The sequence below is a fragment of the Eptatretus burgeri genome, chromosome 14, assembly GCF_056783735.1.
Source record: "Eptatretus burgeri isolate ZD-2024b chromosome 14, Ebu_testis_v1, whole genome shotgun sequence".
NCBI classification, from domain to species: domain Eukaryota; kingdom Metazoa; phylum Chordata; class Myxini; order Myxiniformes; family Myxinidae; genus Eptatretus; species Eptatretus burgeri.
Window position 1 is genome coordinate 6,026,355 of NC_140974.1, and position 25,555 is coordinate 6,051,909.

The 25,555-nt window shown below is 44.4% G+C and overlaps 1 protein-coding gene across 7 annotated transcripts in view; it reads right to left on the reverse strand.

Annotated features, from left to right (window-relative positions):
* The window catches only part of LOC147012595 (protein transport protein Sec16A-like), a 146,504-nt gene that overhangs the window by 86,934 nt on the left and 34,015 nt on the right, over window positions 1–25,555 (reverse strand). For 5 of the 7 annotated variants that reach the window (XM_085853615.1, XM_085853619.1, XM_085853616.1 and 2 more), the window contains exons 2-5: window positions 16,544–18,892; window positions 14,907–15,846; window positions 11,404–11,702; window positions 3,541–3,647 (exon numbers count right to left, since the gene is read on the reverse strand). In XM_085853615.1, coding sequence (XP_085709741.1) covers window positions 3,541–3,647; window positions 11,404–11,702; window positions 14,907–15,846; window positions 16,544–18,850 — 3,653 coding nt within the window. In that variant the 5' untranslated portion in view covers window positions 18,851–18,892. The remainder of the gene's footprint in view (window positions 1–3,540; window positions 3,648–11,403; window positions 11,703–14,906; window positions 15,847–16,543; window positions 18,893–25,555) is intronic. The other 2 variants (XM_085853620.1, XM_085853618.1) reach the window with 2 other exon arrangements.

The window sequence follows — 25,555 nt, forward strand, 5'->3', positions numbered from 1 at the left end:
TCGCTGCAATCCGGTCTCTGAACCTCAGAGAGTGCTGCAATACCGATGTCCAAATGCTTGAGCTCAGATGATAACAGAGACAGGTGATCATCCTCTCTTTGGGATAGGACATTCCAGGCACCCACCCGAAGGGACCGCCTCAGGTTAATCCAAGGAGACAGCCGTCTTGTGGACGACACCTCAGCACCACTCCGACACACTCTCCAGCAATCTGACCCAGGAATGTTACCCCGTGGTTTCCCTCCTATCATCAAAGATTTGGGGTCCTGAAGGCTTTGCCCCAATCCCGTCATCCGGTGAGCTGCCCTGTGAAGGGAAGCTGCACAGGAGGGTACTCCCTCTGCACAGGAGTGGGTTTTCAGATTTATATTAAGCTTTTCGTACGTTTTGCGGAATGAAGGGTTTTCCAGTGGCCGGAGTGCAAATCCTGCCACCAACCTCCTCATAAAAAGAAACCCAACTGCAGGAGGACGTCCACAGACACAGTTGGGCACTAAATCTAAAACCTTCCACTATTGGAACAGATGAACTTGAGGTAAATTAAAGTTTGGTCATCGTTAGTATTTGGTTGCATATCCCTTGTATGCAATAACTGCATCGAGCATGTGACCCATTGACATCACCAAACTCTTCGTATTTTCCTTTGAGATTCTTTGCCAATCCCTTACTTCAGCCATTTTCAATTGTTGTTTGTTTTGGGGGGGTTTCTGACTTTAGTTTCTCTTCAGCAAGTGAAATGTCTGCTCCATTGGATTTAAAATCAGGAGATTGATTTGGCCAGTCTAAAACCTTCCACTATTTCCCCCGATGAACTCCTTGGTTGTGTTAGCAGTGCGTTTTAGGTCATTGTCTTGTTCCATGGTTTTAATGTCACCCAATGAGTTTGGAGGCATTTTCTGGTACACAAACAGACAAAATGTTTCTGTACACTTTCAAATTAATTCTGCTGCTGCCATCATTAGTAACATCATCAAAGATGAGCGAGCCAGTTCCAGAGGCAGCTGTGCAAGCCCAAGCCATGACACTACCTCCACCATGCTTCACACAAGAGGTAGTATTGTTGTGGAGCCGGGTGTCGACGGCGAGCACGACCGCAAGGTGGAGCAGTAGAGTCGGCTCCACCGAACACCCAGAATCTAGATTGTGCTCATCGGAGTACTCTGAAAGGCACGGGTCCCTTACAGGACCGTGAATCGCCAATAATTCGGCCACGTGGAAAAGGGTTAATTGCCAACTTCAATATACCTAAGTATCCACGTGGCAAAGCTACCGGGAAATTCACACCCTTGACAGGCCTCGAGCGGAACGAGCCATTATCGTGCTCGAACCGTGCGTAACCCGAGCGGATGGTTACCAAGACCCGTCGGACCAAACGCACAATTTACCGCTTCTCAATTTCCCAACACGCAGCATGCTAAGCCAATGAAAGAAGCACAGAAACGAGCTGATACATTTAACAAGAGGGGTCTTTATTTTACAATGGGGGGGGGGGGGAGGGAACATACAAAGAGCAGAGTTATCGCGACGATAACGAATGCAATGTACAATGAACACAGGCACTTAACAGTTTCTACTTATAGACGGGGCCCAAGGACACACACACGCACACACAAATATCCAAAAGAGGATGGACCTCAATGGTCTTTATCGAAGGTTCCCAGCTCGAGGGAAGATGAGCTGGAAACCAGAGCTATCTTGGACCTGTCCACCTTGTGTGGTCTTCGACGTCCTGGACCGGCGGGACTCGAACCCGCAACCACGATGCCACTCCAAGTACCCGGGACGGAGAAGGAAGGGCGGACGCCAACCAGCGCGAGCGCGGACGAGGCAGCAAGCGGCAGCAGGCAAGGCCAGGTGATCCGGCACACCAAAACCAACTCTCCACCAATCGGATCGCGCTGAACAATTATTCACTCCTTCTCCAGAGGGGAGGAGCCGCCTCCTCCGACCCGCACTCCCTCACCAGACGGTTTTGGCGCGCAAATGCGCTCGTCACCCCCGTGATTGGCCAAAAGGGGTGCCAAGTCCGCTGATTGGACCAGGGGGCGTGGCGGGTGTCACGGCGGACCGCCCCTCAAACAGGAAGAGGAGTAATGTTGTTCTGCATTGGCTCTCATTCGCCGACCGATGGCAAACTCGCTCGCATCTCTCTGATTGGTCGAGAGAGATGCCAAGTCGCGTCAGGATGGAGCGAAGGTGTTGTTGTTGTTGTTGTAAGTGATGTAAAAATGTAAAAGAAAACCCTGACTATCAAAATAACTCCACAGCGCACGTTCAATTAATTCCCATTAGACTAGGGACGGGACCCTAACTAAAAACACGTACTTACCGATATAACTGATCTATAAGGACTCTGGCTGTTGTGTGCTCATGGCTGCCAGATTCGTAACAGTATATGCTTTGGATCATAAGCAGTTCCTTCGTTTCTCCACACTTTCACCTTTTCAACGCTTTGGTGAAGGTTTATCTTGTTTTCATCTGTCCATAAAACTTTGTTGCAGAACTCTACTGGCTCACCTCTGTACTTCTTGGCAAATTTTAAACTGGCCTTTCCATATTTGGTGCTGATGAGAGGTTTTCATCTTGCAGTGCAGCCTTTGTAATTCTGTTGTCGAAGTCTTCTGTGAACGGTACATTGTGATATATTTCACCCATGCATTTTGGAGGTTGTTGGTGATGTCACTGGCGGTTGTTTGAGAGTTTTTCTTCACAGCTATGATGATTTTTCTGTCACCAACTCGAGTTGTTTTCCTTGGCAGACCTGGCCATCTTTTGGTATGTACACTAGAGGTTTCTTTCTTTTTTTTTTTTTTCAAGATATTCCAGATTGTTGTATTTGATGTGCCAACTTTTTGATCGTTCTAATTAAATTATTTTATTCTTTCAGCTTCCAAATTGCTTCGTTTTCTTTCATCGACAGTTCTCTGGTCTTCATGTTGGTTCATGCCTACTGACTCCAAAGAGAGACTCACAAAGGTAAAAGCAACAGCTAAAACCAAGACGAGATGTTCACAGCTCTTTTATGTGTGAACAAACAGTGCAACAAGAAACACCTGTCTGTCATTTGTTCCAATACTTATGCTAACATAAAATGGGGGGCGGGGGGGACTGAACAAGGAAAAAGTGCTGCTGCTCCACAATGGTAAAACATATATGATACATGTATAAAAATACCAATGAATAAAGCTGACCATCTGTACTCTTACCTTCATCTTTTGATCTCAAATACAAATTTCTTGAGTATATAATACAGCAATGATAACAAATTTGACTTCATTGTTCCAATACTTACAGAGGGCTCTCAGCTATTTATAATGGTATTGCGAAACTATTCATATTATACAATGACATGAAACGAAAAGAGCGAATCAGCTTAAATAGTAAGGAAAAAAAAAGCATTCAAAGCAATGCTATATATTGCTATTAACTCGTTTAATTAACTCTGTTGTATTTTCATTTTCCCACAATGGTTAAAATGCATTATTTTGGCCAACAAACTTTAAAATAATTAATCCACACTACTGGTGTGCAGACAAATACCTGGACAGTGGCCTGTCTGAATGCTGGCTGGCACGGGAGCTGGGGCGGCTCGTTCTTTCTGGCTCCGATGGGCATCTTTGAAAGGTCTCAGGTCGTCCACCCTGATCCTAAATAGAATAACAAGCATACATAGATAGAGGGATTTTCATCAACCCTTTAATTCCATGATTAAAAAGGTTTATTTTATGCTTCTCTTAGTGGCCATCTACATATCATGTAAGCAAGAATAGGATTTTTAAACTTGTTTCCACCGTTCACCTCCCTTTAACATATATAATGTCACTCCCTTTTCTTCGATCTCATCACAACTTCCTTGCCGTTTATCACCGCACTCTCTTTCTCTCCACTGCCCACCCCACCCCCATAATTTATATGTTAATAAACCCTTATGTAGGTCCTTCATGCAGTACTGAAGGTAAACTATTGACGGTTAAAATGAGAAACAGACCTAGAGTTTTTAGTTCCTGATAGCTCACCTGTATACACTCTGGTACAGTCGAATATCCATAAATTTTGAGAACATTAAAACAATGAGAGAGGTTCACAACTGTCAACACTATTTCACTGGGCACCAAGCGTCAAATATTCTGGGTTTCAGAAAAGGTTGCGGATGTGCTGGGCATCATGAGGGCGTGGAAAAGGCACGGCTTCATGAATACTGAATGGGATATCAAAGTTAGTATACAATTCGCATAATTTCAACCCGCTGAACTCAAGATATTACAGGAACACTACAAGCACAAAGCTATTTTCATTGGAGCATGGTAGTGGTAATAATCAGTTCAAGTCGGGGTTACGTTCCTGGAAAACATGACTTCAACTGATCAGCTATTTCACGTAAGAATTAACGAAAACAAGAGCGAGAATTGCTTTGCAATACACGTTCCCAACCGATGTGATCATTTCTAAGTCCAAAAAGGGCATAACTCTGTAAAAATTGACGAAACGCCCTGAAACTCGAACTTTTTCTGCAACTTATCATACTAAAGCCACATACCAAGTTTCAATTGAATAGGTCAAAGGGTACGGAAAAATTCTGAAAAACCACAGGTGGAACGAACGGATGGACAGACGGATGGATTGACGGAGAGCAAACCTATGTGAAACCGGTAGGGGACGAATAAAAATTATACATGACATAAAACAATAAAATAAGACACGTAATAGGTACTTATCGTTTCATAGGTACATAAATACCTACATAAGATATATTTGCTCACATTTACAATGGGAGGGGGGGGTGATGTGACTTGAGTAAGTTGAGATAGGTGGAGAGGCGTGTGGTGGAGTTATGGAGACGAAGAGGTAGAAGTGACCGCCTCATCATCCGATAGTACGTCTCTGTAGGTCGGCCGGAGACTGAAACAGGATCAATGTGCAGCCTCCTCATCGGAACATGAAATTGATGGCCTGCTCCTGTCTTGCACCTCTCAAGGTCGTTTCACATATGACATTGCAGCTGCAGCTTCTGTCTCCTTGCTCCTTTTCACATTCCTATGTCCTATCAGCAGCTCCTCCTCCCTCGTCCCAAACTGTGTGGACCTCAAGCATCCGACGTCTCCACTTCAAGCTGACAGATCTCTCAATCGTCAGAGCTACGGCACTTTTAATCATGTGTCTGAGGCCAAAAGGTTCGAGGATGATTTCTGAATAAGAATTTTGTGCTGATTACGAAAACTGATTTCTTAATTGCCACAGCTGCTGACTTTTTGGTGAAAAACGCCATTTTGTTTTTTTTTTCACCCCAAAAAGTCAAAAAAAATCGTTTTAAATTCAGTTTTCTAAAATTACCACTAGATGTACATGTGAGGTATTAAAATAAAGCCTACCTCTTGGGTGGACATGAGCAAATATTAAAAAGACAGTATGGGACAATACAGTTATTACATCCACCACCAGAGGAGGAAGGAGGTTATGTTTTCACCCCTTTCTGTCTGTTTGTTTGTTTGTTTGTTTGTGTGCAAGATATCTCAAAACGTTGTGGACAGGTTCTGTGTGTGACAAGGACGAACTGATTATATTTTGGTGAAGATCTGGATCCGGATCCGACGACCAGAATTTTTAAGTGATTCTTCACCATTGAGAGATAGGGCAAAAGATGAAATATAGCACAATATCTCAAAAAGTTCTGGACGGATTCGGACGAAACTTGGTGGACACATTGGGTGTGTGACAAGGAAAACTGATTCGATTTTGGTGAATATCCGAATCCAGATATGGATACGAGAATTATTTAATCTTTTAAGTGATTCTTCACCATTGAGTGATAGGGTCAAAAACGATATTTAGCACGATATTTAAAAAATGTATTGGGCCCGATACGTTCTCGTGGATCAGGCATTGCATGGTGGAGATTTGCGCTCTACCAAGTGCCCTTCTAGTTACAGATGACATGGTCTGAAACTTGACAAAGTGGCTGCTACAATTTCGACAGTTCTTGACGTGAATCACATAACAGGTGTCTTATCATCATAAATTGTGTTTTATGCATGTAGAAAGTTGGCATAGGTACTCATTTATTCATACAACTCGAGAGTTATCATGGGAACATAGTCATTGTGGATAAAATTGACACAATGTTTCCCTTACCTTCATTTTATCAGAAACTGTACCAATATCATTAAGTCTTTCAAAAGTAACTACTAATGAAAACCAGGGACGTATAAATTAATTGTCTGATGAAACTAGGTTAAGTGATATGCAATGATGCCAAAACAAGTCCTAGCCTGTGGGACTTCTGTTTTAATGGCTAAATTAAATTATAAACATGATAAAGAGCAATCCGAGATGGCAGACCCTCGCCAGGACTTGTTTTGTGTGGTGTATCTTGCATGGCGCTTGTGTACTGGTGTGTTACATAATTAATAAGAGACGTAATTAAAACTGCCACTATATACCGGCTGGCAGTGATGACCGGGTACCAAGACATCCCGCTTTGGGGAAACCCGCTTTGATACCTGACTCTGACCCATGACGTTTTTTCATTATTATTCAATTTAATTCAGAATGGAATTAAAATAAATTAAATTCAAATCAAATGGAAGACCAAATAGGTACAGTCCTGAATTGGAGTAATCAAAAGGAACCCAAACAAGCAAAAAGCAAAGACGAAGTCATCAGGAGGAACCTGGATAGGATTCACATTTCAGCTGCTACTCCTCCACCCTCAAACCCATCCAGGCACAGAGCCAAGTGAGTCTTCTTTAAAAAAGAATAAACAAGTTGAAGTTGAAATTTAAAACATGTAGTCATCATCACGAATGGATCGCAATTGTGAAGTTTCACGTCGATCGATTAGGTGGTTCCAGAGAAAACATTTAATATTTTCTTAAATCCAATATGGCTGCCAAACCATGCGACCTATCAAGTTGAAATTTAAAACATGTAGTCATCATCACGAATGGATCGCAATTGTGAAGTTTCACGTCGATCGATTAGGTGGTTCCAGAGAAAACATTTAATATTTTCTTAAATCCAATATGGCTGCCAAACCATGCGACCTATCAATTATTCCGAAATAAACTTGTACACGCATGCCTTGGGGAACATTTGTATGAAGTTTCCCTTCAATCCATCCAGCCATTCTGGAGAAGAAGATTTTAATATGTTTTAGGGTAAATCCAATATGACTGCTAAACCACGTGACCTATGACATCATATGATTGAACATTTTGTTCCTCGTGGATAGGCGGTCATCGGTGTAAAGTTTCACCTCAATCCGTTCAGCTATTTCAGAGATTTTTGAGGGTTTAAAAAAAATAAAAATAATAATAATAATAATAATAATAATAATGGCTGCCGAATCACGTGACCGATGATGTCATCTTTTTTTTTTTCTGTGGACCATTTTATCCCGAGATGACCCTCAAAATTTTTCATACTGATCGGATGTAGCATTCGACACATGCAATTATGACGTCACAAAAAAAATCATTCATTCCCCATGAGGAATACTTGCTCTGTACTGTGCCAAGTTTCAATTTTTTCCTTGGTGCGGTTTCAGAAAGACAGAGGTCCAAAGTTTGTCCATTTTTCCAATATGGCTGCCATACCACGTGGCCTATTACGTCGTAATTATCATTAAAACATTCTACATGAGTAGTCGCACCTATGGTGAACATTTCATCCCAATCTGACAAGCGGTTGCGGAGAAAAACACGGAAGTTCTTTGCGGACAAACAGACAAACAGACCCAAATGCAGGGACCTCTCCTTCGGCGAGGGTAAAAATGCCATTTCTCATTCCAGATTAGTGGCCGTCTCATCAGAGGAGTATTCAGCCATCTAATCATCCTCGGCATCACACATATTATCGTCGACATCCTTGTCAGTGACATTGGAGAATGTTAATTCTCAGTCAAAATCACTGCCTCCCTCATCAGAAAAAGAAGAGTATTCAGCCATCTCATCATCTTCATCATCACTCATCTCTTTGTCCGTGTAATTGCCAATCTGTCGACAAGCATTTTCTGGAACCTGTCTGCCTTCAAACAATTTTATGGTGTATCGGCCAATCTCCATTATCCATCTGTTCTCCTCTGACTCCCAGACATGGGGATCGGATGTTGTTGCTCTCTTCCACATAGAAACAACCAGATTTGTTCGCTTGATTTTCTCAGTGAGAACAGACATGCATAGAAGCAGAGTGCTAGGATGTGATCCCTTGATTTTCTCCAGAGGCTTAAGGCCCGGTCACACCTTGACGTTTTAGCCAACGTATGCTGATTTTTGAATTTTTTTTCTAAAACGCTGGCACACGTTGAATACGTTATGGGTAAGTTTTGATAACATTGAGAGCACGCTGAAAAACACTGCCATACGTCGTTGTACTTTTTGGTTGTCCTCAAATTTTTTCATGCTTGAAATTTCACAACGTATGCCGGCGTATGACTCACACGTTCCGCTACGCTGGCCACAAGTTGTATGCACGGTCTGCGATCGTTGACAGACGTCAACACATGCTACTTGTAAGTTAATCATAAGTTGAGACACGCCGAGGTAATGTTTAGCGTACCCGAAACTTATTTCTAACCTATGATTAACGTGTTGTGTGGCACGTTACGCGATCGTTGCCACACCTCGACAGACGTTACTTTTAAGTTACTCATAGGCTGAAAGACGTCGGTATAATGGATCGTCCTTGCGTCAGCGTCCACGGCCACGGCCAGGACACTTATTTGCAGCATTCTTCAAACTTTTCTTCGGCATGACGAGGATGTTCACACTTCGATGTCTAGCTTGGCTATGATTCCAATTGTCCATCGGCAGCGTCTATTTAAAATAGTCGAGTTTGAGCGTTTTAACACGTTCAGAAGAAACGCTTCAAATTTCAAAACCCCAGCGTCAAAAAACAAAGGCGAGTGACAGCAATTTAAATCGTTCATTGTAAACAATGAAAATAGCTGAGTGGTACCGTTTAAAAGTCGTTGAGTGTAAAAAAAATCCAATTGTTGAGCGCAAGCGTCTACTTTCAATAGTGGAGATGTAGCCATTTAAATCGTTGAGTGGCAGCCTATGAATAGCAAACCCCACATCACCGGCAAAGATAAACTGCCGCACGATATGGATAAGTTAGGCTATCATTGGGCATAGTTTGTGAACGCCGGCTACACGATAATTATTCGTTGGTATATCGTATCTATAAGTAATCAAAGCGCTCTATGCACATTATTAGTTCATTGTGCATTTGTCCAACCCGTTATGAATAGACCTAAATCGTAAAAACAAGCCATAGCTCATTGTTGAAAAAGCCCCATAAAAAATTAGCCGCGAAGAACTTCGAACAATGGTGAAAAGATGCCTCTTACCCGTGGACGCAAGGACGATCCATCATAACCCACACCCTCCCCCTCACACTCACCCACTACTGCCAACATGAACAAACTACTACTAATACTAATACTGATACTGATACTGATACTGTTACTGCTGACATGGACATCGACTCAAAAAGGACTCGAAAATACTGTTGGGTTCCCCTTTTATGAGCAGCATTTTTATATACCAATTCTCAAAACCGCTGGGAACACGTCTTTATATGGCAGTTGTAAGCTAGAAACACGTTCATTTATTTTTTTTTGTCGACCGGAAGACGTCATTGGAATACGTCTACATACGTCGATGTGTGTTGGGACTGCGTAAAGAATTGGTTCAAAGCACGTCAAACATAAGTTAGAAATAAGTTTCGCGTAAAAAAGACATTACCGCGACGTGTTTCGACTTATGAGTAGCTTATAAGTAGCGTTTGTGGACGTGTGTAAGCCTTCCACTTCTTAATGATTGCCTTGACTGTGCTCCAAGGGATATTCAATAGCTTTGAAATATTTTTATACCCATCACCCGATCTGTGCCTTTCCACAACTTTATCCCGGAGATCTTTTGAAAGCTCCTTGGAGCTCATGGTTGAGTCTTTGCTGTGAAATGCACCACCCAGGAAAGGAAACCTACAGGAACAGCTGATTTATTCTGAAATAATCAGAATCACTACAATTTAACACAGGTGGAGGCCAATTAACCTGGTGTGTGATTTTGAAGGTGATTGGTTGCACCTCGGTGAATTTACAATTGCTATTATAAGGGGGATGCACACTTATCCAACCAAGATATATCTAGTTTTGTGTTTTTAATTAATTTCCTGAAATTTGTCGAATTTGTTTTTCACTTGGAAGTTGTGGGTTACGATGTGTAAATAAAGGTGGAAAAAGTCTGATTGAATGCAATTTAATTCCAGGGTATAAGGCAACTAAAGATGAACATTTTGAAAGTGGTTGTAGCCTTTCTATAGGCACTGTATGTACCATCTGGAATTTTTTGTGCTTAAACCAGCATTAAACCACAAGTGAGCAGGAGGGTTGTGCGCATGTGTGAGAAGAATGACAAGAACATCTGTGTCTGAAGATTGGATCATGATACTTCCGCCTTGTTCAAGTTCACACGCGTGCTTTACCTGTCATATGAGCCAAGTGTCAACCTCTTTGTGGTTGCAGGCTTGGCTGGGTACCTCTTCCATTGGAATACCACCTTCCTTTACCTGATAACGGTATGCCTTGTCATCCAGTCCCACAATCATTGTGTGCCCTTAGATCTGCTCAAGGTTTGGTGATCTTTGTCATCCCTGAACAAGGAAGTGTTCGAGGGGTGTCTTTAATTGTCCTGAGTCCAGCGCAGCATTGAAATTCTTTGGACGCTTTTGGTCAGGCCCAGAGATGAAGTCAATATCTGTACACGCTGATCCTCTCATGTCCCGTTCAACATCTTTGATTGATGGGCTTTTGTTCACCAATGCATCTTTTTAATTTTTACCCATGTCCACAAAGAGATGGCCTATATCTTAATACTCCACCACTCACGTGTTGTGGTGATGTTTAGATAACTGGAAAAAAAGGCCATTTCCGAATTGTCGCTGTAATGAGTGCCATTAAACAGGCCACACATCTCACTGAGCCTCATTTGTTGTCTGTACGCAGCTCAGATGAGGATACAAAAAGACGAAGACACAAGAGAACCGCTTGAGCCACATTTCTCTGCAAGCACCTCCTCAGATGAGGACACGGGAGGCTATAACAGGAAGCAAGTCGGGTTCAGGCAAAAGCCAGGTAGCAGCATAAAAATTAACGCCAAAATAGACAAAGCAAAAATACGTATTTTCCAATATTCTTTTGTAGCATACAATTTTCATGGATTGGTGGATGATCGTACATCAAAAAGTTTGGGTAAAAACAAGCGACAATAATGAATAAATGATAAATAAATAAATGCAATTTATATCCAAGCATTAGGTGATCAAAAAAGAAACAAACAGGAAAGCAAAAAATGATTGCAGTAATAAAAATTAATAAACAAATTAAGTGAAACAAGTAGTTACCTGATAATAGTGAGTTTGCATTTGGCTTTCACTTGAAGGATACTGCCCAGAGTAAGGGACGTAAGGTCCAGCCCTGTACTCCGCTCCATAGCCATAAACCTCTCCTGAACCATAGCCAGGGTACCATGCACCGGTGGGATAAGCCACTTGTGGAGCATAGGTTGCCTCACTGTAGGGGACTGGGGTTTGGGGCAAAGAGGGCAAATGTTGCGGATGAGGTACAGGAGGATAAAGATCTGGTACACCCGTGAAAGGTTGACTTCCCAGCTCTGGTGGTGGGAGCTGGCCAAATGTGGGTCCTGGAAACAGTACAAAAGAGAAAGACAAAAAATAAAAATTTTCAGAATAGGAATGTTGAGTCAGCTTATCAAAAAACACGGATGTCTGTGGATAACCTCAAAACCTGAAGGAAATGCCAATGTTTCACAATGTGAGTGGAGAGTCTGACAGGATGGACTATAATCTAGAGGGACGCACACTCGCCTCTATACCGACGCAGCTATAAACCATCATCCCACTGTTTCACAGGCAGGGCGATTCATCAATGGGTGTGCCATCCCTGGAATGGAAGTTAAACTGGGAGTCCCGCCTGCCAGCATTCATTGTGGACATTAAAGATCCTACAGTGTCCTTTACGAACAGTCGGCCAACACAATGGCAAAGTTAAAAATCCCTGCCCTAACGAGCAGAGGGCATTGAAACCAACGAAGAGTAAGAAGTGGAGAGTAGGCTCAGGTCGTGAAGCATTGGCTTTGGATCAGCGGTTCACGGCACGAGTGCACAATTTTGTGCTCCCTAACAGCTTAGTGGTAACCAATCAGGTCCGCTCAAGTTACGACCAAGTTCCATCAAAAAAGTCTACAATTGAATAATAATATCAGATTGTTCCACATGTAAATTTATATTGACCATCAATCGTGAATATCAACAACTCACCTGCTCCTTCTATGATCTGGATCAGTTCACAATGGTGTTCATACAGTAAGTACCAAGTGTACACAATATAATTTTCAGTACATATGCTGCACTCATAATGGATTAAAACAAGGATTTGTATTCCAACCTGACATCAAAGGAGAGGGCCAAAAATGCCCCAAAAAATTCTCGATACTTGCTGCTCTGTAATTTCTATACATGGGTCAACCTGATGCAATAATAACTAGAAAGCATCTCAGAATGCAAAGCCCGTCCGCATCCGCTTACATTCGGACTTCTTTTTCCGTATGCTAAACATGATGAAAAAGACTAAAAATAAAAAAATTTAAAAAATGAATGATTTTAGGTGACCTTGATCCTTTTATCTCAAAAGCAATCGGCTTCAGTGACCAAATATGGAACCCTCGCTCAGATTTCAAGTCGATCAGATGGAAATTAACGGTTGCGATCTTGACCTTTTCACCTCAAAACAATTGGATTCTCACGTTTTATTGATGAACCAATTCAGTTACCCAATATGCAAACTCTGTTCGAATTTCAGGTCAATCAGATGAAAATTGACGATTTTATGTGACTGATTTTTTTTAGAATATGAGCCAATGGATTATTGATTTTTATGTCGGTGTCATTCAAAGGGAACAAGGCAAACTGTGATTGTTTTTTAACAAGGTTAGGGTCCCTCGAGATGGAAAATGTGTGATAGCAGTGTGTAGCTCTTGGCCTTCTCTGTTTTATCACTCGATTACACAACAGCACCACTGAGGTCACCAGTTGCAGATTTTCATCCAAAAAGTATCGGGTCATTGTCAGTTTAATGTGTAATCATGATAATTTTCTGGTCACTGTTAACCATGCTTTCGAAACGATAGTATTTACACCAATAACGATCATTTTCTGGGAATATTCTGGTCAAGGCACCAATATCGCATTATTCTGTGGTTGGAATTTCCAGCTTTGTGTACCATATAGTAACTCTCGAGTCAAAAGAATCATTGGGTCAGTAAACTTTAGTAATTTTGAATCGATATTGCCATCTGCGTCCCATTCCTATTTCAGTCGCAAAATTGGCGAGACTCATGTTTTGAGGGTCAGTGTATAAAATGGGGCGCATACTTGTTTGTCAACATGCGTCAGATGAGATTGCAATTGTTATCACAATGTTGGGAAAGGGCTCCTGGGACAAATAATTATTGATGAATGATGCTCTTTGGGTGCATGATGTCTTAAAATAATTAAATATAAAACTACATAATTGAAAAAAAGACCTCACTTTTAACGGGTTTGGGCACTTACTGCATTTCTGTCACATTTGAAAGTTCATTGTTGCTATTGTATTTATCACTGGTGCATACTTCACACACCATTACATGAGGAATTTAATATCCTTGCTAACAAGATACAAAGCGTTGGTAAAAATACTCGTATACATTCTTATACACCATAAACTGCCAATGACCCGATACATTTTGGATGAAAAATGTGCAACTGGCGACATCAGTGGTGCTGTTGTGTAATCGAGTGATAAAACAGAGAAGGCCAAGAGCTACACACTGCTATCACACATTTTCCATCTCGAGGGACCCTAACCTTGTTAAACAATCACAGTTAGCCTTGTTCCCTCTGACACCGGTGACAAATATTTTGGGGTCTGGCTCAAGGGCTATTTGAATAGATTATTTATTTGTCTTCTCCATATTCTCATAACCAAATTTTGTTGAAAATTTGATGACAAAAGCTGAAATGGTAGGTGTCTCTGTCTGTCTCTAAACCCACTGCACAGGGGACGGGCTAAATTGAGAGTTCATAGAACATCCTACCCCGTACAGTGATCACTTAAATTGAAATAGAATGATGATTTTAAAGGTCGTGTAAAAAAATTCCAAAAGTTTAGAGTCATTCACACCGTGTCTTATCCACCACCTTATTTAACACGTCCAAGTCATGCCAAAATGGAGGTTTTTGGAAGCAATAAGAAGGTAATTTGTGTTCTACGGTGTTCAATTATACAATTCAACTGAAATAAAATAAATATTGTGAAGGTGGTATAAATAAATTAATTCCGGAAGTTTACCACTGTTGAAACAGTGACTTTTAAATCACCTTATATAACATGTTACACGAGTTATCCGTGCCTGTTGTTTGGGTCCTTTAAAAACAGTCCGTTTCCTGTTTGGAATGATTTTAGTTTTTGGTTGACTGCCAGGCAGACACACAGAGTAAAACAAATGATCTCACTCATCCCTGCACAATCAGGATGAATTCAGTCAAGTACTGCTTCACTGCAGGTTTGTTTTCCAATTCATGTTCAAAATCTAACGTTCAATTGAAATGAAGTAGTTCCTCAATCATAAACTGATGTTTTGTAGATGGACAGATGGGTAGTTGGACAGACAGTCGTGAACCAATTGCTTCATTCTGCTTTTTGCCTCGTGTGCACAGGGTAATAAAAACTACCAATTTTCCATCAAAAACAAAAGGACTACGCAACATATTTGGAACATCTTCAGTCAGAATGATGATATATTACAGAAGAAAAGCAAACGAGCTCAAAAGTGGTGAAACCTCACTTGACTGAGAGGCTGAAGGAAGATCTTGCTTTCTTGGCCAGTGATCTCCCAATGCTGGTTTTAACACATCTGCCTGTGGGGCAACTGCCGTCGAGGTCGTAACCTGTTGGCCATTTCGTGATGTAAGGTCCAGAGGTTGGCCAACACCTTGTGTTCCCCGTTGGGAGTGCTGAACAGGAACGGTAGATGGTAGATCACTGGCAGTGGAGCGAGTTAACCCAAGGGAAGGTGTAGTGAAGGTCGCTCCACTGTTGGTCAAGTCACTTGCTCCATCACATGTTGTCTGCAATGGTTGTGGCAGAGTAAAGTCAACCCCAACGATGCTGGAAGGCTTCCCAGTTGGTGGTAGAAGAGCAGATGTGATGGCCATGTTGGAAACCAACTGAGTGGGAACCTGAGTGCTGATCTTTGCCTTGTCGGAAGTTGCAGGTGCAGGCGTCGCTTCAGGAACTGTTGTATCATGGACGTTCACAGACTGCATTGGAATCTCCTGGTTCCCCAAAGGTTCGGTACCGCTACGCCCCTCATCTTCCGGTGGTTGGATGACCTCAGACTGTGATGAAGTGGGAAAAGCAGCTGCTGGAGGTGCTAACACAACGTCAAGTGCCGGCGGCTCGGGCTGCGCCCAGAGTGTTGTTGGACTTGCCGCAGCTATGCGAGAACGAGACAGTTGGTGACGCAGTGCACTCGCACGGTTACCCGCTGGTGGAATTTCCTGGTTTTCTGGAGGCTGCTCCATATTTGTGAACATTGCTTGCTGCTCAGCAGATCTTTTCACCGTAGAGTCAAGAGGACCTCGGAAAGGCTCAAAAGAACTATTCTTGCTCGGTTGGAAGTGGCCTGTAGGCTTAGGAGGACTAGGGCTTAATGGAGAGGATGCGTCTGCAGTAGGAGGAGATTCCTGTGGAGGACTGACAATCGATACTGGTGGAACATAAACCTGAAACAGAGCAGGAAGGAAAAACAATGTGTGGAATGAGGCATGCAGAAAGATTAACACCATTCCTGTCTGTAACACAATAGCAAAGACCTCAAACATAAAATAGCTTCAATTCCGAAGCAAAGGCCCAATACATCACTGTCCTTTTGCTTCATAAACCAGCCAAATATATTAGTCTTAATCGTGAAGGCTCGTGTTGTTTTCCACTGGCAGACAAGTACAATAATGGATGGATGGAATCAACAGACCGTTGATCAAAGTATGGTGACCACAGTGGAAAAAAGCAACCCCAACAGCTTGCTTCACAAGCAAGCCAAATATATGATGGAGTTCACACATACAGCCTGTCAACATGACCAAAACAGGATAGAAAGCATCTCACGCTGCTCACAATCAAACTAGGATTTGAGAAAACTTTGATCAGAATTACTGAGAATGGTGAAGATATAAGTTTAGTCACTCCGCGGTCTTTCTCGTTACAATGTGCATTTATGTATATCAATGTGTCTTTATCAAATATTTTTGGGCAGCAATATTCTAGTAGTGTTGCCAAGACGCAGATCCCCAAACCGTGCCTGCTGGGCAATTACAAAACTTGGTGGCACTTTCATTTTTTAAACACGTTTATTCTCACCTGCAATTATTTTATTTTATTTTTGAGACCAAGCACCGCACCCACAGAATCATGGCACTATACCTGCTGAAAGAAGCTCCGAGCCGACACCTGTTTTTCTTGCTGAAGGAAAATCCGTGGTTCTAGTTGCTGGGTTCCAACACCGGACCCACTGGATGCTGCACTTATTGGTCGACGTGGAGCCACTGCAGCTCCAGGTACCAAAGCAGATGAAGTCTGATACTCCATACTAGATTGCTCCATTGTTAAACGAGGGTCTTTGGGTGGGACCTCTTGGTTTGTTGTGTAATCTAATGTGCTTGGCATAGAAAAATCCTCACTTGACGTGCTCTGGTTAAAATTAGCAACTGGTGAGGTCGTTGGAGAGATAGTTGCCAGAGGTTGAATATTGAGGTTGTTGGGATGCAATTGAGAAGGAACCAATTGCTCACCAACATTCTCTACATTTCCCTCATCCTCGTCCCGAAAGAACATTGACACCGTACTAATATCTGCGGTGGAAAGATTAGCAGTTGGAGCAATCAATGCAGCCTGAGATTGGCCCATCATGTAGTTAATGGAAGGAGAACCTGCTTGATTCACTGCATTTTGAGGTGAGGTATGTTGAAGGGGAGCAGGAGGAAATGGCAAGTTCAAAGATGTTTGACACATTAGATGTTCCCCTACAACCTTTTGAGAATGGTGAACGGTCTCTGTTATAGGCATAGACCCTGCTGCAGTAGGCACAAACCCTGAGGCAGTAGGCACAGATCCCGCAGCAGTAGGCACAGACCACGCGGCAGGAGGCACAGACCCCGTGACAGGAGGCACAGACCCCGCGGCAGTAGACACAGACCCCACGGCAGTAGGCACAATCCACGCTGTTGTTGCAGCTTGTTTGATGTGCGATTCGAGATTTGATGCAGTGACACATGTATTGGGAGTAGCCATCAGGGGGGCAACAAGTGCGCAGTGCGATTCAGCAGGAAGGTTCCAGGGAGCAGTATGATTCAAAGGAGTGAAATTGTGAGGTGGAGCGTGGGGAGGGACTTGGTGAGGGGCGTGGGGAGGAACTTGGTGAGGGGCATGGGGAGGGGCATGGTGAGGGACATGGTGAGGGGCATGGGGAGGGACGTGGTGAGGGGAGTGGGGAGGGACGTGGTGAGGGGCGTGGGGAGGGACTTGGTGAGGGGCGTGGGGAGGGACTTGGTGAGGGGCGTGGGGAGGGACTTGGTGAGGGGCGTGGGGAGGGACATGGTGAGGGGCGTGGGGAGGGACGTGGTGAGGGGCGTGGGGAGGGACTTGGTGAGGGGCGTGGGGAGGGACTTGGTGAGGGGCGTGGGGAGGGACTTGGTGAGGGGCGTGGGGAGGGACTTGGTGAGGGGCGTGGGGAGGGACTTGGTGAGGGGCGTGGGGAGGGACTTGGTGAGGGGCGTGGGGAGGGACTTGGTGAGGGGCGTGGGGAGGGACTTGGTGAGGGGCGTGGGGAGGGACTTGGTGAGGGGCGTGGGGAGGGACTTGGTGAGGGGCGTGGGGAGGGACTTGGTGAGGGGCGTGGGGAGGGACTTGGTGAGGGGCGTGGGGAGGGACTTGGTGAGGAGCGTGGGGAGGGACTTGGTGAGGGGCATGGGGAGGGACTTGGGGAGCGACTTGGTGAGGGGCATGGAGAGGGACTTGGTGAGGGGCATGGAGAGGGACTTGGTGAGGGGCATGGAGAGGGACTTGGTGAGGGGCATGGGGAGGGACTTGGTGAGGGGCATGGGGAGGGACTTGGTGAGGGGCATGGGGAGGATCTTGGTGAGGGGCATGGGGAGGGTCTTGGTGAGGGGCGTGGGGAGGGATTTGGTGAGGAGAGTGGGGAGGGACTTGTCGAGGGGCGTTGGGATTGACTTGTCGAGGGGATTGGGGAGGGACGCGAGGAGGGGAATGGGGAGGTGCATAGGGAAGGGCATGGGGAGGGATGCGGGGAGGGGCGTGGGGAGAGACTTGGGGAGGTGTGTGGGGAGGGACTTGGCAAGGGGTGTGGTTAGGGATGTGAGATGCTGAATTCTGGTGAAATTCTGCCAAACTATGGTTGCTGTTAGTGTACATTGTTTGATTTGTTTGGAAAGCATCTGACACAGAAGCAAATATTGAAGACCCCAAGGACACGGGAGGAATTGTGTGGGTTTGTGGTGTTGTGGTGGTCAGTGTCTCAGAAGCGAGAGGAGAGGGCATAGCAACCATGGAGGCATTGGTTGTAAAGACAGCTCTGCGGCCATATGGTGTGGTGCGGCGGAACGGTGAAGTACTGCCATGGGGAACCGTCGCTGTACCAGGAAGAGGTGGAACAAGCCCAGAGGTTGCAGCACCAGGTGATGGCGATGGGCTTTGGGATATTGGTGCAAACATGGTGGCTTCAAGCAGGATTGTGTACTATTTTCACCAATAAACCTGAAAGCAGAATAACCAAAAGACATCAATGCACAACCATGTTGTCATGTAATAACAAATGATTTCCAATGCAATGATGCATTGTTAAACAAACAGTAAATACCGAAATAACATTAGCATTATGAATCTCTTCCCCATCAACACTTGCCATCATCAATCAAGACAACCGTCGGCATATTTTAAAAGTTGCACTTAAAATGTTCATTGCAACTTTCCAAATACATTCTGGTGGCTGCAATATTGTGTCCTCAACAAATTAGCAATATTCAATTTTCAAACAATTAAAACACACCAAAGAATAATGTGGGGGCAATAAGGTAGTTGAGTTTGTAACAAGCTTATCTGTGATCTGTCTCATCATGGATGCCTTTCCCAAAGGATTATATTCCAGGTAAAGATGCCACATTTGGTTCTGGGTTAGCTCAAATAGGTGAGCTTCTGCATTGTGATTGTCGGTGCAAATCCCAACGCCGTTAGGTTGGTGATGGATTACCGCATGATATTTTCCTTGCCGTGAAGGTCTGCATTGGCAACATAGCCTTGCCCCAACAAGGGTTATGAAACATGCAAATTCTCTACGGATGATTGACTAACTGCCAAATGGTGTAACAAAAGGAAAAACACTGCAATGTAAAGTGCACCATTGCTTGAAGGTCCCATTTAGATGTTTCTCCCACATGCAAGAAAGGAGTATCTTAAAATATTCCTGGATACATTTCATTTGAGTAGACCACTGACCAAACAACTTAACTCACGAATACAATCCATGTCTTGGTGGAACGTATGACCACTCCATTACCTACTGATATCTGCCGATGAAAAACCGCCATGGTCACTTCACGAGGCATTCTTGTCAATTGTATCAGAATTAATAATCATGATGGATGCATTATTATTTTTCAGTATTAACAACATAAATACGCGAAGGAATACTCATCAGGTCAGGTCAGGTATGGGAGCATGAGACACAGCAGCGCGTCACTGCGTCCACTTTCCATCGGTACTCTCGGGGCCTCTGTCTGGCCATCCCCCAGGCAGATGCCTGGCCCATCCCCATCTCCTTGAGAAGCCAATCAACATGCTGCAACCATGAGGTACGTGGACGGCCCATTGGCCTCCTCCATTCATGAGGCTCCGTCGCTGAGAGGAGCTGGTGAGCAGGATCAGCGTCAGGAAAATGAGCCACATGTCCATACAGCCGCAGCTGACGCTCATGGACAATGCAGGTAACAAATCCCATTTGAGTCTCTCTCAGCAACCACTCGTTGGACACAAATCACATCCATAGAGCAAGAATGGAAAAAACTAAGGACCTGAAGACTCGGACTTTCATCTTCCCGCACAGGCACCGGCAGCGCTACACCCCATGATCCAGTGAATCCATGACTGCCCTGGCCCGACCCAGAAGTCTGTTGTCCTCTGGCTCACAGCCAGCAGAGACATGAATATCACTGCCAATGTAAGTGAATCTCCCCGTGACCTCAACAGCCTCGCCACAAACAGGTACAGAGAGCATAGCAGCATCCAATATGTCATTGAAAGCCTGGATCTTAGTTTTGACCTAATAAACCAGTAATCCTAGCGGCTCTGACACCTCATTCAGCACCTCGAGGTGCTGACTGCTCTGGATGCTGGTGCTCAAGCAGATGGTGGTGAACCCTATCAAGAATTATTCGAGCATAGACCTTGTCCGGCACCGAGAGCAGCGTCACCCCTCAGTCGTTGTTATTGTCTTGACAATCACCCTTCCCTTTCCAGAGAGGGACAACAAGGCCACTCTTCCAGTCAGTTGGGATGATGCCTGTGTTCCAGGCAGAGCACAAAACTGCATGCAGCGACACGAGTGCAGCATTTCCACCAGACTTGAGAAGGTCAGCATGGATGCCACAGATCCCAGGAGCTTTACCCCATTTCAACCGGTTCACCGCAGCTTGCGTTTCCAGAAACGAAGGTGGACCACAGTTGATTGGAGGGTCAGCAATAGGGATTGTAACATCCCGGTATCCAACTTGACAGCTGGTAGATAAGCTTGGTACAGCTGCTCAAAGGAACCGGCCCAGCGGGCCTTCACTTCGGACTCCTCTGTCAAGAGCCTACCACTCTCTACTTTAACTGCGCTTTACACCGAGGGATGGGCTTGGATAACACACTGCGTGAATTCCCCTGTAAGCAGGATGATAATCACTTGACCACAGGTGATGCTCTACCGCCTCACAAATCCCTCACATACAGGCTTCCTTGTCCACCTTTAGTGCACGTGCAGTTTTACGCCGCAGCTCCCTGAACAGCTCAGCTCTGCCATTCAGCCTGGCTCTGTTACTCTAGTCAATTGTATCCAGTGTCCCTTGAGAGAAAAAATTCTTCATCACCCTCCAGTGAGTTCCAAGACATCCACCGGCAACATGAAGGATGGTGGTCTTGAAGGGACTCAACAACTCTTCAGGATCCCCAAAAGCACACAGACCCCTGAAAATCTCCACTCAGCCTGTTCGCAACTCCTCAGCTGCCATCTCATCCTTGAGCTTGCCAACATCCAGCCTCGGCTGGGATGGTACCATTCTCCTGGATTTAAGTTGCAACTTAAGAGTTGCTACAACAAGCTGGTGGTCAGTATTGAGGAACTGAGCACTCCGGTAGACCCTGCAGTTCTGGATCATCCTCCAGCGACCATCAACGAACACATGGTCAATCTCTTTTGCCACACCACCAGTGTTGGAATACCAAGTCCAGCGATGAGCTTGTGGGCGCTGAAACCATGAACCGGCCACCCTAAGTCCATGACTTCTTGCAAAGTCAAGTATCTTAATGTGATTCTCGTTAACAGTTCCAGACTCATGGGGACCAACACAAATCTCATAACCATTCCTATCAGTTCCAGTCGATGCATTGAAATCCCCCAAGCCTGGAAGTGTATCTCGCCTGGGGCACTGATCAATCACAGACTCGAGCGTGGCGTAGAATGTGTCCTTCATGGTGAGGTCACTCGCCTCAGTCGGAGCATAAACAGAGACTAAAGGCCCAGTCACACCTTGACGTTTTAGCCAACGTATGCCGATTTTTTAATTTTTTTTCTAAAACGCTGGCACACGTTGAATATGTTATGGGTAAGTTTTGATAACATTGAGAGCACGCTGAAAAACACTGCCATACGTCGTTGTACGCTGGCTTTAAACGTTGTACTTTTTGGTTGTCCTCAAATTTTTTCATGCTTGAAATTTCACGACGTATGCCGGCGTATGACTCACACGTTCCGCTACGCTGGCCACAAGTTGTATGCACGGTCTGCGATCGTTGACAGACGTCAACACATGCTACTTGTAAGTTAATCATAAGTTGAGACACGCAGAGGTAATGTTTAGCGTACCCGAAACTTATTTCTAACCTATGATTAACGTGTTGTTGGCACGTTACGCGATCGTTGCCACACATCGACAGACGTTACTTTTAAGTTACTCATAGGCTGAAAGACGTCGGTATAATGGATCGTCCTTGCGTCAGCGTCCACGGCCACGGCCAGGACACTTATTTGCAGCATTCTTCAAACTTTTCTTCGGCATGACGAGGATGTTCACACTTCGATGTCTAGCTTGGCTATGATTCCAATTGTCCATCGGCAGCATCTATTTAAAATAGTCGAGTTTGAGCGTTTTAACACGTTCAGAAGAAACGTTTCAAATTTCCAAACCCCAGCGTCAAAAAACAAAGGCGAGTGACAGCAATTTAAATCGTTCATTGTAAACAATGAAACGAGCTGAGTGGTACCGTTTAAAAGTCGTTGAGTGTAAAAAAAATCCAATTGTTGAGCGCAAGCGTCTACTTTCAATAGTGGAGATGCAGCCATTTAAATCGTTGAGTTTATCATTTAAATCGTTAAATCGTTAAACGCAAGGACGATCCATCATAACCCACACCCTCCCCCTCACACTCACCTACTACTGCCAACATGAACAAACTAATACTAATACTAATACTGATACTGATACTGATACTGATACTGATACTGCTGACATGGACATCGACTCAAAAAGGAACTCGAAAACACTGTTGGGTTCCCCTTTTATAAACACCATTTTTATATACCAATTCCCAAAACCGCTGGGAACACGTCTTTATATGGCAGTTGTAAGCTAGAAACACGTTCATTTATTTTTTTTTGTCGACCGGAAGACGTCATTGGAATACGTCTACATACGTCGATGTGTGTTGGGACTACGTAAAGAATTGGTTCAAAGCACGTCAAACATAAGTTAGAAATAAGTTTCGCGTAAAAAAGACATTACCGCGACGTGTTTCGACTTATGAGTAGCTTATAAGTAGCGTTTGTGGACGTGTGTAAGTGTCCACATATCGTGTGTAAAACTTATCCCCATCACATGCGGAACGTGTGTCATACGCCGAGTACGTCGTAAAATTTTGAACATGTTTAAAATTTCTTGACGTACTCTACTTACTACGACGTATGATAGCGTACTTTAGCGTTCTACTCACGTATACCAAACTTACTCATACCGTATTTGACGTGCCCCAACGTTTTAGACACATTTTTCTTAGGTCGGCATACGCTGGCAAGATCGCCAAGGTGTGACCGCGATGTTGGCACTTCCATTTCTACGGCAGTTATGATTCGAATCGTTGTGCGTCAGCCTTTTAATAAGCTACGTCACGACATCGTCGGCGATGCGTGCAACGCGCTATACCGAAGTTAGACTATCGTTGGGCATCGGTTGTGTAGGCCGACAACAGGTTCAGCATTCGTTGGTATAAGTTATCTATAACACAACGAAATGTTCTGTGTCCGTTACCAATGCGTTATACATCAGACCAAGTCGCTATGAATACGTCCGAATCTTTAAAAAAAAAACATCAAAAGTTCAACGTAAGCCAGCGTTTTACATACATTTTAATACGTTGCCATCGCTGGCTAAAACGTCAAGGTGTGACCGGGCCTTAAGGAAATGACACCCAAGGATTGACGAATCCTTCATCTCATAATACGCTCGTTGATCGGTGTTACCTCAATTATCATTTGAGTCAGCTTACTGGACACAGCTACAGCAACTCCTTGCACATGGTAACCATCAGAGTGACGAAACCAATAGTAGGTGTAATCACCCACCATGATCTCGCCGCAATCCAGTCTCTGAACCTCAGAGAGTGCTGCAATACCGATGTCCAAACGCTTGAGCTCAGATGATAACAGACACAGGTGATCTTCCTCTCTTTGGGATAGGACACTCCATGCACCCACCCGAAGGGACCGCCTCAGGTTAACCCAAGGAGACCGCCGTCTAGTGGACGACACCTCCGCACCACTCCGCCACACTCTCCCACAATCTGACCTGGGAATGTTACCCCGTGGTTTCCCTCCTCTCATCAAAGATTGGGGGTCCTGAAGGCTTTGCCCCAATTCCGTCATCTGGTGAGCTGCCTTGCGAAGGGAAGCTGCACACAAGGGTACTCCCACGAAGTGGGTTTTCAGATTCTTTTTAATGCTTTTGGAATGTTTTGTGGAATGAAGGGTTTTATGGGGGCCGGAGTGCAAATCCTGCCACCAACCTCCAAATAAAAAAGTAACGCAACTGCAGGAGAACGCCCACAGACACAGTTGGGCACTAGATATGGATGGCCGTTGGCTCACAGCGAGCTCCTCCGCCCTTTGACAGGTTTTCTTCTTCGTCCTGCTGGGTGTCCATATTCATCCACCATCCTCACAAGAAAATCTGGTGGGGGAGACGGTTTAGTCGCCGACAATTTGACCATGAAACAGGTTAGTGCAGGTTTACATTGTACCTGTAGCAAGTCACAGATCTAATCTGATCTGACCTGACTGTCAAGAAGAAGTCAGCTAAGAAGAGGCAGCTCAATTGCAACGGAGAACGAATCATAAATGCCCAAGACCAAGGACACTACAAGAATGGATTTTTGAAAATGGCAGGACAGAGCCAGTCAGACAGGTGAAGATACTGCAAGGTAGAACCAAAAAGCACGAGTCACCTCCAATCGGGATGTAAACAAACTCATGCCAGAAGAGCTGTACACACAAAGGCACAATAAGGTATGTAGAGTAATCCACTAGCACATCTGTGGAGATTTCAAAATCCCAGTTCCACAAAACTCTTGGAAACATGAACCAAAGTAAACACTTAAAACAAGGACATAACACTCACGTACGACCTGATGATCCCGTTCAGCGTGAACATAGAAAACAAAGCACCGAGACCGGACATCATACTCAGATACAAAAAGGATAATAAGGCATTGTTAATTGAGGTTTCGGTACGCAGTGATTTGGTGTAAATAACGCAGAAATCAAGAAAATAACCAAATATCAAGATCTCAAGAAGGGAGTGAAAAGATCCTGGAAGCTGAAGAATGCCAAAATTGTACCAGTCATAGTTGGAGCAACAGGAATGATGAAGAAGACCCTCACAAAAATCCAACACACCATTCCTGGGAATATTAGCACAAACAAACTACAGTTGGAGGCTGTCCGGGGCATGGTGACAATCCTGAAAAGAGCCGTCAGAATAAAACTCTGAGAACAACAAAACTTCATAACTTAGGAGGCCGTGAATCGCGATCCTTAACTGAAACTCAAGTGGATACTTCGAGTCCTGAAAGGACTCCGTTCCACCATCTGAAACCCAAATTAGAGAGATAACA